At 35.0% G+C, this 15,665-nt stretch overlaps 2 protein-coding genes across 2 annotated transcripts in view; one reads left to right on the plus strand and one right to left on the minus strand.

The window, feature by feature from the left end:
* Positions 1-12,815, minus strand: part of LOC123322602 (pleckstrin homology domain-containing family G member 3) — a 148,671-nt gene extending 135,856 nt beyond the window's left edge. Inside the window, exon 1 of the mRNA XM_044910552.1 lies at positions 12,602-12,815. Coding sequence (XP_044766487.1) covers positions 12,602-12,656 — 55 coding nt within the window. The 5' untranslated portion in view covers positions 12,657-12,815. The remainder of the gene's footprint in view (positions 1-12,601) is intronic.
* LOC123322605 (MKI67 FHA domain-interacting nucleolar phosphoprotein-like) lies at positions 8,748-10,014 on the plus strand. The gene is made up of 3 exons (XM_044910559.1): positions 8,748-9,140; positions 9,245-9,521; positions 9,603-10,014. The coding sequence occupies exons 1-3, from the start codon at positions 9,081-9,083 to the stop codon at positions 9,794-9,796; spliced, it is 531 nt and encodes a 176-aa protein (XP_044766494.1). The 5' UTR covers positions 8,748-9,080; the 3' UTR covers positions 9,797-10,014.
* Positions 12,816-15,665: the final 2,850 nt, after the last annotated feature.

Below are 15,665 nucleotides of genomic sequence, written 5' to 3' on the forward strand. Positions count from 1 at the left end.
CGCGCATCGTTCAGGAGTACCTTGAAGAGGTTGAAGTCTCTCGAATGGAATGGCCAGCAAGAAATCCAGATTTCTATCCGATTGAGCAGGTTTGAGACAACCTCAATAGAAGGCTGAGAAGTTCAGAAAATCATCCAGCTACTCTTAATGACTTAGGAATCCCACTCGGAGAAATCTGGGAAGGATTAGATCAGAACATATTAAGATCACTCATTTTGAGTATGAACCGTCGTTGCCGACCTGTAATTAACGCAAGGGGTGGAAATACCAAGTATTAAATCACTTACCAGCATTTCAGTATTTTGAAAATTGTTCATTTCTCTTCTTTTACAGATTCGGTGAAATCCTGAATTTTTCTTCCATTTAATGTGTCTTGTTTCGTTCAAAGCCTTCCCGAGAGAACATAAAAAATAAGTTATAAAGTCAATGTAGAGTTAACTTTCATTGAAAATGAGATTTTCAGAATGTGCGTTAATTTTTTTGCGCAGTGTATTCATTCACACCCCGCATTTTGTAGCGTCCAGCTGAAATTTACAGCGTTTTCATACAATTTGAACCCTTCTTAACTTAAAACGAAGTGTAACACCCCATCCATTCATTCGTTTCGAATTCCTGGAAAATTCCCTTTGGAACACCTACCCCAAAACCGGTCTCCAACCTAGACACGATCACGTACCTCCAAAAATAACAATTTTACGAATAACAGACGCGGCCCGAAGACGTGATTAATTTCGTGTTCCGCACTTTACGAACGGCTGTCAGTTCGCCGCATTTTAAAATGTCCCAGACGGAATTCCTGGCTGGCAGGATCTTTGTCGCGGTAATTGCCGGTTCGTCCTCAGAAAAATCGCCGACCGCTCACGGCTTTGGGTTAATGGATTCGTAGAGCGGGACCGGCGTGAACGTTTTCGGACGCGTGCGGTTTCGGTCGAAAAAAAATTAACGCTGCTCGTTTCGCACAACGGTTTATTGCGTATTTTTTGAGGTGTTGCAACCTTTAGAAGTCAAATCAGACTTGAAAAGATGTTAAAAAGTATTCTATCCTGGATCCATGCATAAAATGATCACAATTTCATTATGATATTCATAAATCACTAATGACTAATGAGTTATTATTCACTTATTCGTCTGTCAAACATTCATTAATCACTTGTGATTTATTAGGCATTCGTTATGGTTAGAATCACTGAACAAAGACACAGGCCAACACACATTTTGGTGCCTGCGATTTTTTAACTGTTCCTGAGTTATTTTTTGGATGCAGAATGTAAAAAAGTTCTCAGATTTTGTCTATCAGATCTAGTTTTTGAAATTTTTCAAAAAAATTGTGTATAAAATTTACGTTATAACTGTTATATAATATCACTATTGACAGTTAAAAAAACAAAGACACATGGATTTAAGTATTTATTGCAAAAACTTTATTTACATAATTACATTAGTCACTAATCACATAAAAATTTTCTTTTATACGATTTTCTAGAATGGAGTTTACTAGGACAGTCTCGCTGAAGGCTCCAGCAGTAGTCCGCCATCATGTGGCTATCCCATCGTCCTTGATAACGATCTTCCATAGTTTTAATATCCTGATGGAATCTTTCCCCCTGTTCTTCACTACAACCACCTAAGTTTTCTGGAAAACGATCTAGGTGGCTGTGGAGGTAGTGAACTTTTATACTCATGTTACAGCCGAGAATATCAAAATTTGAAAGCATAGTTTCCACTAATTCTACGTAATTCTCTGCTTTATGATTGCCAAGAAAATTTTGTACTACTTGAACAAATGAACTCCAAGCGTTAGATTCAGTCCCGTTCATTGATGTGGTGAATTGTGGATCTTTAACAAGTTGCCTTATTTGAGGACCATCAAATATACCAGCTTTTAGTTTTTCCGTGCTAATGCCAGGAAATTTACGTGACAAATACCCAAAACAATTTCCATCTCGATTTAAAGCCTTCACAAATTGCTTCATTAGGCCTAGCTTGATATGCAAGGGCGGAAGTAAGATTTTTTCTCTTGAAACCAAAGGTTCGTTGATCACGTTTTGTATTCCTTGAATCATGGCATCCCTTGAAGGCCAATTTTTCTTAACCCAGTGCTCATTTTTAGCTCTGCTGTCCCAGAGGCACAAAAAAAAAGGATATTTTGTATAACCACTCTGCTGTCCAAGGAGTTAATCATTTTCAAATCCTTGTCCTTTATCAGAAAAAAATATACCATTTAACCTGTAACGTGTATCTCAGAAACTAGAGCTGATAGAAAAAATCTGGTGGCATTTTTGGAATCAGCACATTAAAAACATCTAAAATCAGATGTAAGATTTCCGGCACCAATTTTTTTCTTCCATTTTGTTGGCCTGTGAGATATATACAGACAGGGTGAGTGTTTGACTCGTACGAATATTTTAACAGTAGATTCTTGAGGTCAAAAGAAACACTTTTTCATACCATTTTTTCCGATTCGGCCCTGATAAAAATATATAGCCATTTTGACTTTTCATAACGAGCTGTGCCACCTCTGGAAAACAAAATTCCCTTCAGAATAACTGTAGATCTTTTAAACAGACTTTAGAATTCTAATCAGGTTTAAAAAGATGATGTTTGAAAGTATTTTATCCTCGATCGATGCATAAAATGATCAAGATTTCATTAAGCAGTATGATATTCATAAATCACTAGTGACTTATGAGCTTTTATTCACCGATTGTCTATTAAACATTCATTAATCACTTGTGATTTATGAGGCATTTGTTATGGTTATAATCACTGATATAAGCTCTGAACAAAGGGTTATACAGGGCGAGTCTTTTGACTCGTATGAATATTTTGACAGTGGATTCTTGAGGTAAAAAAAAACACTTTTTTCCTATACCACTTTTTTCGATTCGGCCCTGATTAAAAGATATAGCCATTTTGAGTTTTCATAATGAGCTGTGCCATCCCTGGAAAAACAAAATTACCTTCAGAATAACAAGCTAAATCTGTGACACTACTCATCTGTGGATCTTTTGAACAGAGTTGTATTTAGTCAAAGTACCCGATATTTCAAATGTCGCAGATACATTTTAAATTTTGAACATCAAATTACTCGAAAACGGATCATTATGCGAGAAAATATGAAGAATACTTTTTTTTACGAAACGTTCAAATATTCATTAGATAGCGTCCAATTTAGTTTCAAGAGTTAGGTTCTTTGAATTTTTGGTATTTTTATGGTACGTTATGGTCATAATGAGATAACTGGGTAATTTTTTGTGTTCGAAAAAGATTCATCAAATAAATGAAAAACTATATTCCGAAATTCATTTCATTCGATAAAACCGTTTGTGAGATAGAACTAGAAATAACATTTCTTTATGGTTTTTCAACAGCCTGTATCTTTTAAACCCAGCCGATTCGGAAAAAATGGTGAAAGAAAAAGTATTTCTTTTGACCTCAAGAATCTACTTCTTAAATATTTGTACGAGTCAAAGAATTACCCTGCATTGTTAGTTAATGCTGCAAAATTTGGAGATAGAAGCATGAGGGGACCCCTATTTTTTCCAAGAGACCCCTTCTTCTGCTCCCGGAATTTTTCCCCTAAAAATAGTCTTCTATTTTCATGTCAGAATCCGGTCATAAGAAAATCACTGAATTTGGTACACAGGATTGTGATGAATTTTCATAAAAATGTAACATTTTGTAGTATATTTTCGCTTTTGGCAGGGTTATTTGGCTGGTGTAGGTTTAAGTCACTAAAAATTGAACCAAAAGTCATTTTCTATCCACTTGGTGTGGCTCCTACCTCTCCTCATTCGAAAAGTCGAACCTGGTACATATTGTGATAAAACATCGTATATCTGTCCCGCACAAGAAGGGCCACCCCCGTCGTCATTAAAAACCGAAGAAACCTTTTTAGCAATTTATCAGATGATAAAAAGATGAGGTAACCCATAAATTGCATGATTTATCACTGTAGGTCCTTTCGGGTTAACTGGTTTTTGACTGCGGTACTGATTAAAAAAAACTCGAAATCCCATCGGGTATTTTATCACTTCTCGATAGCCTTTCTATCGGTTTTATCCTAAACGTTAGCCTGGTTCTCTGGCCCATTACGCACTATTAGTAACCCTTCTTTCCTGCACTCGAAGATCTAAGCTCAGATTTTATTTTTAGACCGAGCGGTCTTGATCAACTGAAACTGGTTTAGGGCCCTGTTTCACAGCGATTTTTTATGGGAGATGGATATCGGAGATATCACATTACAATGATTCTTTAGCACCTACCAGTTTCTTGTCATAAATATTAATATCTCCGTGTTATTCTCTATACTTTGGACGCCCGGATATTGTCTAAATTTCTTAGGGTCAGGTTTAATATCCACCAGTATCTAAAAGGAAGACGCAAGACCATTAAGCTGGAAAATTCACAAGAAAGTATTGAGATCGACTCTTGGAATGTAGAGTTTGTATTGATTGCAAGTTTTGAAAAAATTATTTCGATTTCGGTCTTTCTCAACATTATGAGAGTAATTGTTTATCGGAATGGCCAACAAGGAATGCGCAATTGAATCAATTCATGAAAAAAATTATCAATTTTCATTCAACGATATTTCTTAATAAACCGCTGATAGTTTTATGGATCAAATCCCATAACTTCACTACTTGAACGATCCCATTATCGACAACATAAAAGCTATCGTTTCAATCATGAAGTCGAGTATTTGATGAGTTTCATCTCGATGAAAAATAAATTCTGAAAGACGATATGATGGGATTTATTGAATGATATGTAAGCAGTAAAAGAATGCCTGAAACGACACACAATAATGGCTGTTTTATTTATAGGAGTAGTTTTCTACAAAGCAAATAATCAAAGATTTCAATTAATGCTGTTTTAAATGAATATTCGATTACATAATGATATAATAAAATTAACAACTTTATTTTTCAGTTTTGTTCTTTATTTTCTTCTGATAAGTAGAAAAAGGAACAATCAGAATTTAATATCCATCCAAGAAAAATTAATAATGTTTTGAGTATAAAGATTCAGTTACTATAGATTAATTATACTCCTACTGTAGCACTGTATGTACATACTGTACACACAAAGCATCCAAATCAATTCCATTCATGAAATCCAATAAATAATAAAAGGAAATCGCAATAATAGGGATTTTTCTGATACAGCATAGGGCACGCGAGGGAGATCGTGCCTATGAAAATTTTATTCTTCCCTGGTTTGTTTACCAGAAAAGAAACCCCAAGTGTCAACCCCGTACCAATTCGTGACAACCCTATATGAGTAGCACGTGGCCAGCAGATGTTGAAGGGTCGCAACAAGCACAAGTCGCACGATATGTGATAAAACAGGAGTTTAGGGTCCACTTTCTTTGTTATTTTACTTATATTGTCGCTAAGGTTACCTCATCGTTATCAAAGATATGGAGAATGAGTGAGGAAGACCAATTAACGACCTGTTCCATATAAAAGGGTATTTCCAATAGCAATAATATGTCGTTAACCTTTGTGGTTAGGATTCTTTATGTATATTAACATATCAAATTGACGAAGAACAAATTATATGTTTACAAGTTCACGCTTCGTGGTCTACGTCAAAATAATCTGATTATTCAATTTAGTCTATGGTTAGCAGCTGTCAATATGTTATTATGTAGTTAAATCTGATGTGAGGTTTATCATGTGAGAAATCATTCAAATCTTCATTTCAATCAAGTGTTGAATTCATTCAAGAAACATCAAATTCAGGTATGTCTGATAAAGTGCAGGTATTGGTTTATTACTTCCAAAAATATCTTCGGAAAAAAGCTTGAAACACCCTCATTTTGGTACAGTTTACGTTTTGACATCATGTAGATTAAGAAAAACGGTTAGAAACTACCAAAAAGTTGAAATAGACATAAGTATTTTGGCTATGTTGATCCAGATCAATTAGATTCAGAGTAATGAAGATCTATTTACAAAAACGAGGTTAATTCATAGATATACTTCTCCAATTTTCAAACTTCATTCAGAGAAAGCTCATTTTGGTTGAGTGAGTTTGCGAAAAAGAAGAAAAAACAGAGTAATAGAATCTGAATATTCACATCAAAAATTCTACATACTTACATACATGCATTCTTTAAACAATAACAAGGTATTTAATTGCTTCATTCGTATAATCAAGGAGAATATAAATCCGAAGTTCATAAAACCAATGTCAAACTAGAAAATTGCCGTCTCTACGATGACTGCAATTAAGTCGAATAAATCATTCACTAAATCGAAGCATACATTTAAGTATAACCAAGGCAAGTGAGCACGGAAGTAAATTAAATTAAAACTAGTTGAATTAACAATAACAATATTAACTCAGAGAGCCATTCCCACTATTACAACCCCTACTATGATCTTTTAACGACCTTCATAAATTCGTGGAGTTAAATTGACCGTGCCCTAAATGTTTATTTTCCATTTAGAGAAAACGCGTTCAATTATCATAGTTTGTCAAGGGTAAGTCATCAACCCCTTGATGGCCACATAATCTAGCCGATTATTTTGGATTTTTTCACTTTCTTCGTGGTTTTTTTTAAATTTTTTCCAATAAAATACTACTGGGGACAGAATTGATTGAAAAACTATAAATTTGAATTAAATTCGAGAACACTACAATAAATTTTGATGTGGTATCAACATTTTCAAGCGATCCTTCGCCCAGTCCATAACCCTGAAACTCCTGTGATCACATCATACCCACAGACACTGTGTTAAAACATCCGAAGTGTTTTTATTGTTACCCGGATAGGCGAGAGATAATGCACATTTGAGATGAGCCGCAGGTTCATCATCATGAAAAAGATATTAACTACATTTCATATTACGCTTCCATACCAATCAATGCCGTCGTGTAATAGCGTTAGTTAACGCTAAGCTCCGAAGATACGGTTCATCAACTTGTAAGTTGTAACCATACAGAGAGGAGGATGGGGCCTTCTTGAACATATGTAAACTATCATGTTAAAGTTAATGAGTAATCCGATGTAAGTACAACCAACTTGATTAATGGCGTCTTGATGGGAACCGAAATATTATGATACCGGGGGAAAATATAGGCGATGAAAAGTTTCGAAAACAGTTACATTTCAGTTAGACCAGGATACATTCAGCCCAGTGTAAACTAAGACTACTTTCTATGTACCCTGTATTATTGAAAAAAAAAAATATATACAGGGTGGTCCAGATCGTAACCAAGAAATTTTAACCACGTATTTTACATCAAAAATAAGCCCTAGTTTTTCATATAAACATATGTCGAGAAATGGTTCCTCTCCGAGATACGGGGTGTTAAAATTATAGAAAAAAAAATTTTTTTTTTTATTAATAACTTTCACACTGCTTGAAATATTTTTATTAAATTTGAGACATAGGTTTTTAGCGCCAAGGAGCACTTTTTGCATAATATCATTTCTTTTCTATTCTACCAGTGGAGACTGAATATTTTCAGATAAAAAAATGATACGCCACTGGTTTTTTTGACAATAAAAATTTGAATCCTTATTTAATTCGGAGCAAATTCGGTCTCTTCACTTTTTGCTGTACGAGGCACCGTTTCCGTTTAAAAAAATAAAACACATTCTCATGCAAGAAGAAATCGCCAAAATTTGATATAGCAAAAAATAGTCTTATTATTATGTACCTACCATAACAAATTTTGGCGAGATCTTCATGCATGAAAATGTGTTTTATTTTTTTAACCGGAAACGGTGCCTCGTAGAGCAAAAAGTCAAGAGACCGCATTTGCTCCAAATTAAATAAGGATTTGAATAGTAATTTTTATTGTCAGAAAACCCAGTGACGTATCATTTTTTTATCCGAAAATATTCCGTCTCGCTGCAGTACGGACACCACTGGTAGAATAAAAAAGAAATGATATTATGCAAAAACTGCTCCTTGAAGCTCAAAACCTATATCTCAAATTTCATAAAAATATTTCACGCAGTGTGAAAGTTATTAATAAAAAACATTTTTTTCTATAATTTTAACACCCCGTATCTCGGAGAGGAAACATTTCTCGACATATGTTTATATGACAAACTAGGGCTTATTTTTGATGTAGAATACGTGGTTAAAATTTCTTGGTTACGATCTGGACCAGCCTATATATTTGCGAGTATATTGGTATGCTACGTATAGGTAGGTATCTACTTCATCAATTATTCGGAATAATTTAATGATGTGAACAATTATATGTTGAAACATTAGGTATAGATTATTGATTAAACTGTACCTAGAATTGTCTGAACAACATAATTCAATGATAATTATCGGTGAGTAATTCTAACCAAACTGTCGTCTGTTTATTGCAGTACCAACTTAAGAGTATGTTATTAGGTTTGTTCGTAGAGTGGTTTGCAACGGTTGTGAACTGTACAGAGCAAGCGCAATTCCATTTTAGGGTAGCGAAAATCTATTTGCGCTTGCTCTGTCCACAACCGTTGCAAACCACTCTACGAGCAAACCTTTTATTTCTTAGCGTTCTATGGGGAAGTGCATTTGAGACAATTTTGGCAACGTTTGGCACATTTTGAGATGTCAGAAGTCATACTATGATTAGGTGTTATTTATAAGATATTTATCAGATTATAAATTTTGATAATTCAAATTCAAAGCTTTTCGAGACCATGCATCCATGTTGAAAACACTAAGCCCATATTGGGTTAAGATAAAGAGAAAATTGGTCTTTTTATAGGCATACTATCGAAGAAAAAAATGAAGTGAATCTAACTATGAAATAGGGACTCGAGAAATAAGTTCTTAAATTTTATAATTCCCAAAACGTATTCCATATTCTTCATTTTATATTCGTTCGATGGTTTTTCGAATATATTGACTGGGTAAAATGAAGAAAACCAAATCTTTCTATGCTCCAACCCTAATTGAAGGTCTTGAAGCACGCCCTCAAGTTCAGTACCTGAGTTGTAGTGAAAGTCAAGACATAGTATAAAATACTTCGTGCTAATAGTTGACCGGCGATAAATCGAGAGGTATTTAGTGAACTCCGTAAAGGAATTTAGTCGTATAAGTGTATTGAAGATATTCAAAATGGATAAAATTAACGAGAACCAGATAAAAATTGAAACAACCGTCGAGAAAGACAACCAGGTAAGTCAAGTTATTTTTAGCGCAACTATCCTGAAATTTTCCTAGCATTCAAAGCAATCTTTCGCACATTTTTTCTTTTATAAATTGTAACGTTTCTATTACAGGATGAGGTGAATACAGTGTCCACGGAAACAAACACACAGGTTCTGGATTCCAATAGAGGTTTACTATTCGTAACTCAGATTCCCTTGTGTTTCTATGAGGAAGAGATGATGGAACATTTTTCGCAGTTTGGACACGTAACAAATGTGAAAATTTGCAGATCTAAATTGTCTGGGATGAGCAAAGGATGCGGCTTCGTGGAATTCACAACTTCTGAGATGGCCAAAATTGCGTTGGAAACAACCAACAACTCCATCTTCTCCAAGAAGAGGATTTCAGGTACTTCTTTAGGATGATCAGTTTTTTTCTTGATATTTTTATAATTTTATATATTCGCTCATTGAAATTCCTTGATTGCAGCTTCCTTCGTACCGTTTGAGAAGAGACCGTCGTTCAATTCAGTTGTTCGTAAAAATGCTGCAGGGGAATACGGACCTGGCAAGAATTCGTTGACCAGAAGCAAAATTTTACGTAATAGATATATGGCAAAGAAGAAAACTCTAGCAACTATCCGATTGCAAGCGATGGAGTGCAAAATTCAAGCCGTTGAATAGATGATAGATTTTATATTTGAAGTATATTAAGGTAAAATCAATAACATTGTTTCGAAATGCTTCTTTTTTTATACTTAACTTATTTAAATGCTTTTTTTTAGTTTATTAATGTATTTTCTGTTAAAAAGTTGAATAATCTGTTTCCAAAAATTCGCTCAACCAAATATCTACATCTAAATGTTGTTTTAAAATGAATCAATTGAATAAATCCTAGAAATAAACAGATCTTTTTATACCTGAAATGCATACGTATACGTACGTATGTAAAACATACTCGCAATGATTAGAAATCATCATCGCTACCTTTATTCCCACTTTCTGCTAATTTGCATTCTTGTTGTAACCCTTTATGATGGTATTTTTGGTAGAAATAGAAATGGTCTTTTCATATTGACTCGAAGAGATATTTAGAGCTGAATAATAATTCGCTCAGGTAAAAATTTTGAAAGGGCCTCTAATAACATCACACAAAGTGACCGTAGGTACTGTATTGTTGAATTCTGAGGATGAGAAAGTTTTCAAGAAATTGAATCATCAACTGCCTCCTTTTGTAGCTTCCTAGTTTTAGAAGCAGTTTCTAGGAAGGTTCCAAACGGGTCAAAATTTTAATTTGTAAGAGAAGACAGTGTGATCCTTTGTTTGTAACATTGTAAGAGCACTCGAATTCTAAAGAAGCCGATAATACTACGAAAAAAACGAAATCAGCCAAACTTAACGTTTCACAGGTGAAACCTTGACAGATAAGTGTTATCATCCTGCTTTTGGAATATGTACTGAATTTTATTGTTATAGTTTTGGAAATGGCTCGGGAAATGGCAATAAAGCTGGACCCAGACTTGCAACAAAACTTCGTAAAGTAACATGGTCGAGCGACAATTTTGTTAAACGTCGAAAATTCGTTCTGTTATGTTACATGCATGTCTGTACCCAGCTTTAGTTATCGACCGTATCTCAAAGAAAAATTGAAAAACATCAAAAGTTTGTTTAAGGAATAATTCTTCCTCTTTTGAATAAACAAGGAAATGCCGTCTTTATGCAAGAAACCATTAGTTTCAAACGAAGTTTAGAAGATATTATCAATGAGGGATTAGTTATATCGATCATATCCATGGTAAACTTTAATGTTTACCAAATTATACTCTATTCACTTTTATTTTAGCACTCGGTTGGTCATGGAAATTTGACAGATTTCACTCTGTTTAGTACGAAAATGTGGGGTTATGACGTTTGTCAAAACATTTTTGGGTTTTAAATCAACGCTATGTTGCCCGTTCTACGTAAAAGTTTCTGTTATTACGTGTTTTATCACAATGTCGAATCTCTTCGGAAAATATGTGAAGTTTATACAAACTGATTGAAGGCATACCAAATCCAGTTATTTGCATGGAAAATACAAGAGATCAGTATAATATCATAATATGTACTAGCTTGAGGAGAGTTAATGTTTGTTATCTTCTTTGGCTGAAGTTTGAATACGTTACATCAGTTGTTGATTTCAAAAATATTAACACGAAGATGAAATGCATATATGATGCAGTGGTTGGGAATGGGAATCTCCCGAAGGAATCAATAGATAATTACAAAAATGTAAAATTCTTCAACAAAAAGCATCTTGCATCAATAAAAGTAAAAGGAATTAAAGGAAGTTTCAAGTCAAGATGAACTTCACCTTTGAACAAAATTTCACATGAATACACAATTAACAAGACAACTGGCACGAATTTGTGGCTGTTCATCTTATTACATTGATATAATAATAATAATTAGGTATTTATTGGTACCTTAAGACATTTACAATGTATAGGACAAGTCAAACGAAAAATAGAAAAATCAATTTTCGGGAACTTATTCTACGATGACATTCATCGAAAATCCTGTAGTAAAATTTTCGCAGTAATTCACTCAAACATAAAATTCTCAAATGCCACCACTTTTTTGGGTCTCCAATATAAGGAAATTCTTTGTCATCCTCTTCATTCACAATCTTTCTGATTGTGGAAATATTCAGCTGAAATATAAGTCGTTTAGATTCAGAGTAAACATTAGGTATATAAATTCTCTTACATTGAATATGTTTGCTACCATCTGACGTAATTGTGGATTTTAGAATATCAGGGTATAACTATTTGAATGAGCGGACCTGAATTATAACTAGTACTTCCTGAAACCCTGTCTCTTTTTTCAATCACTTTCGGCATTTTCGTAATAAAAATTGATGTTAGTTGTGGCAACGGCGTTGTGACATTAACGACATTTCATGAGTGCCAACACATTACTCCGTTCTAGTCACAAAAACTTGAGAAAATTATTTCATGGCCAAACGACTGCTAAAATAAATATGAATGGAGTAGAGTTGACATTTATAACGTCAAATTTGACGTTTTCCGTGAAGTCCCTTGGCCTCTAGTCTCTAGGGACAAAGGGACCACGTTTCCCCTTGATTGAGAGACTTTCTGTTATGCTGTCCCTTCTTATGAGGACTGATGAACGAAGAAATAAAATTGTTACTGAGCCTTTTATTTCGTCATTACTAGTAATAGTAAGGGAATAGAATAAATTCAGTTTGTACTTGATCCATTGTTTGGAGACCACAGATGGACTTAATACGGATATTCTAGTTCTTTCACTTGATTTTTCCATCGTAAACTCGCCCATTTAAAGCGTCTCAAGGCCGTTGCAGTTTCGCGAAATTGATCCCCTGCATCGGGGTCATCGCATCCCCGAAACGCCCAGTAGTGACCTACGTCACTCGCGACCTTGAAAACCACCCCCGGCGCCAACTCGAGATCAACAACTCAAACTCACCCCAGAAATCTTCCCACGTATCATCGTCATCGATGAGACCGTCGCTCATGCTCATTGTCAGCAACCAAGAACCAAATATTGTCACATTGCACTCCGTGGTTAACAACTTGCACCACTGCAGTTCGCACGGACGCGATTTTTTTTGCGCGTAAACGAATCCGCAGGTCCGCCCGCTAACGAGACACAGAGGCACGTTCGACCATGGCACGCCGTCGCGACCATGAATACGAAACGAATGGTGGAGAAAATTGGTTGATGGAAGCCGGGCTGCTTTCGGCGATCGAGAGAATAGAGAATAGGGATTCGGCGAGCGAGATGGATGCCGTGGGTATCGCGGGTCGTGGAAAAGGATGGGAAATCGGAGGAAGGAACGTTTGAAAGCTGAGATTTATGGGGATAGAGTGGCTTGGATTCCTCGATCCAGTGTGGACAGATCTCAGGTGATCTAGATTGGAATTATTCTGTAATTTTTTGAGTAGTTTCTTATTAAGACACGTGAAAAGATTCCAAGACCAGAAAAAGGAATCCAAAACTGGCATTTGTGCGAACTTTTGCAAAAATGCCTCAGTAATTCAAAATCACCAAAAAAAATTTCCTGGCTAGAAAGTCATGGGAGCGTTTCTTGAAAAATTATTGATTTGAAGCTACACCAGCAAGATCTCCCTGCCAAATCCATAAGCATCACGTAGTTTGATAAATTTTCATTACAATTTATTACACGTGGACCGAATTTTATTGCACTTGGTCTTCTGCCTGTTTGGAGAGTTTGGGCTAGATTATTTGCTTCATCGCCCACTTATTGTAACTTTTGCAATAACTTGACAGTTAGCGAAATGAGATTTACAGCCGGTTTCATAATCAAACCTAAAGTAGCTCTAATTTTAAAGCTTCCTTTAACCCTACTAACATCCGGTTTCATAATCAAATTTAAAGTCACTTTAAGCTTAAAGCTTCCTTTACTATCATTTTTACGCCCAGTTTCATAATCAAATTTAAAGTCACTTCAAGCTTAAAGCTTTCTTTACGGCCGGTTTCATAATCAAACCTAAAGTCGCTTTAATTTTAAAGCTTCCTTTAACCCTACTAAAAATGACATCAAAGGAAGCTTTAAGCTTAAAGTAACATTTAATTTGATTATGAAACTGGACGTTGGTGTCATTTTTAGTAGGGTTAAAGGAAGCTTTAAACTTAAAGGGACTTTAGGTTTTATTATGAAACCGGCCGCGTAAAAATGACAGTAAAGGAAGCTTTAAGCTTAAAGTGACATTAAATTCGATTATGAAATTGGACGTTATTAGAAATTAGTAAAATGTTAATTTTTGTTAGGACCGACGAAAAAGGATATTTTAGTGGAAATCTCACATTCACCCTCAATCTCAATCGATTGGATGATAATATAAAAAAATATAACGAATTGTGCTATGCTTCTGACTTTGGCAGGGTGATTTGGTGTGTGTAGCTTTAACGCCCAGTTTCCGCAAAGCAATGTCAATAATAAATTAATTGTCCATTAAATTATAATTGGCGTTCCTTCAACTGGGAATAAGTCACCTAAAATATTGTTTCTCCATCACTGGTGGTGTCCCAACTCAAGACATATAAACTGTGGAAATTTCAGAAGGGTTATTTTTTTTCAATTAAAAAGTTCATTCTAGAACGCTTGCGCTTGTAAAGTGAGTACCGTGCATGTTAAACAATATACAGGGTGAGTCTTTGACTCGTACAAATATTTCAACAGTAGATTATTGAGGTCAAGAGAAACACTTTTTTTCTATACCATTTTTTCCGATTCGACCCTGATAAAAAGATATATAGCCATTTTAAGTTTTCATAATGAGCTATGCCACCCCTGGAGAAACAAAATTCCCTTCAGAATAACAAGCTTAATCTATGTCACTAAACATCTGTGTATCACAGAGCTGCATTTAGCCAAATTACCCAATTTTTCAAATTTCACAGATACTTTTTGATTTTTCAACTTTTCGAATTACTCGAAAACCGCGTATTGTATGAGAAAATATGAGGAATACTTTTATTTTACGAAAATTTCAAACATTTTTTAGATTGCGTCCAACACAGTCTCATAAGTTGGGTTCTTTGAATTTTTGCTATTTTAATGATACGTAATAGTCATAATGAGAAAAATGGAAGGCGTGGGTGATATCTTGTGTTCGAAAAAGATTCATCAAATAAATTAAAAACTATATATAAAATTGAAAAAACCTTCTTTATGGTTTTTCAACAGCCTGTATCTTTCAAACTGAGTCGATTTGGAAAAAATGGTATAAAAAAATGTTTCTTTTGCCCTCAAGAATCCACTGTTAAGATATTTATACGAGTCACGAGGCTCACCCTGTATGAGTTTAGTCTCTTCTGACCACAGAACAGACCCATGACTTACTTTATGCTTCTGACTGAATTGAAGTTGAAGGTTATTGCTGCTCTATTCTATTATTCAGTCCTGTTATGAAAGGAGTGAAATCGCTTGAAAGGGATGGCAGGAAAGTCCAAACGCATGAAAGATGGGGCATTTAACCTGATGGAAGCATGAAGATATTCAGGCTATATAAGCATAATAGAGAAAGAATTTTTTTAATTAACGTTAATGATGTCGCGTGACTTTTGGATCATTCCGGCAGCGCATGGATCTATTGTCATTTGTCACGATTTCGAGTTCCGAAATGTGCAGACAAGAATCACGAATTGTGTTCAAGGTCTAGAGCAGCAGATGGTACGGTCAATGCGGTACAAAATGAAGAGCGACAGACAAAGAGTACCCCCAATTGTATTTAACAAACTTGTAACTGATAGGAAAAACTTTCTGAGAACGAGATTATGGTTTCAATCGGTTTTCCATCGAGATAATTGCAAATCTAGAATCGAACACACTGGCTGCAGTTTTTTTGAGCAGCCATTTTGGTTGGAAACCAATTTAATTTCTGTCAGTTTTCTGGTTTCAAAGAAAAATACTAAAATTTGCTGTTGAAGTGCCATCTCTTCATGGGGCTTGTCAGTATATAAGCAGTGCTTGCTCAGAAATATATGAAGTACTACTGCCCACACT

The sequence above is a fragment of the Coccinella septempunctata genome, chromosome 1 (assembly GCF_907165205.1).
Source record: "Coccinella septempunctata chromosome 1, icCocSept1.1, whole genome shotgun sequence".
NCBI lineage: Eukaryota > Metazoa > Arthropoda > Insecta > Coleoptera > Coccinellidae > Coccinella > Coccinella septempunctata.

Coding starts and splice junctions, on each gene's coding strand:
- LOC123322605 (XM_044910559.1), top strand. CDS start 9,081: ATGGATAAAATTAACGAGAACCAGATAAAAATTGAAACAACCGTCGAG. Junction 9,141..9,244: donor CCGTCGAGAAAGACAACCAG/GTAAGTCAAGTT, acceptor TTTCTATTACAG/GATGAGGTGAATACAGTGTC. Junction 9,522..9,602: donor CTCCAAGAAGAGGATTTCAG/GTACTTCTTTAG, acceptor CCTTGATTGCAG/CTTCCTTCGTACCGTTTGAG.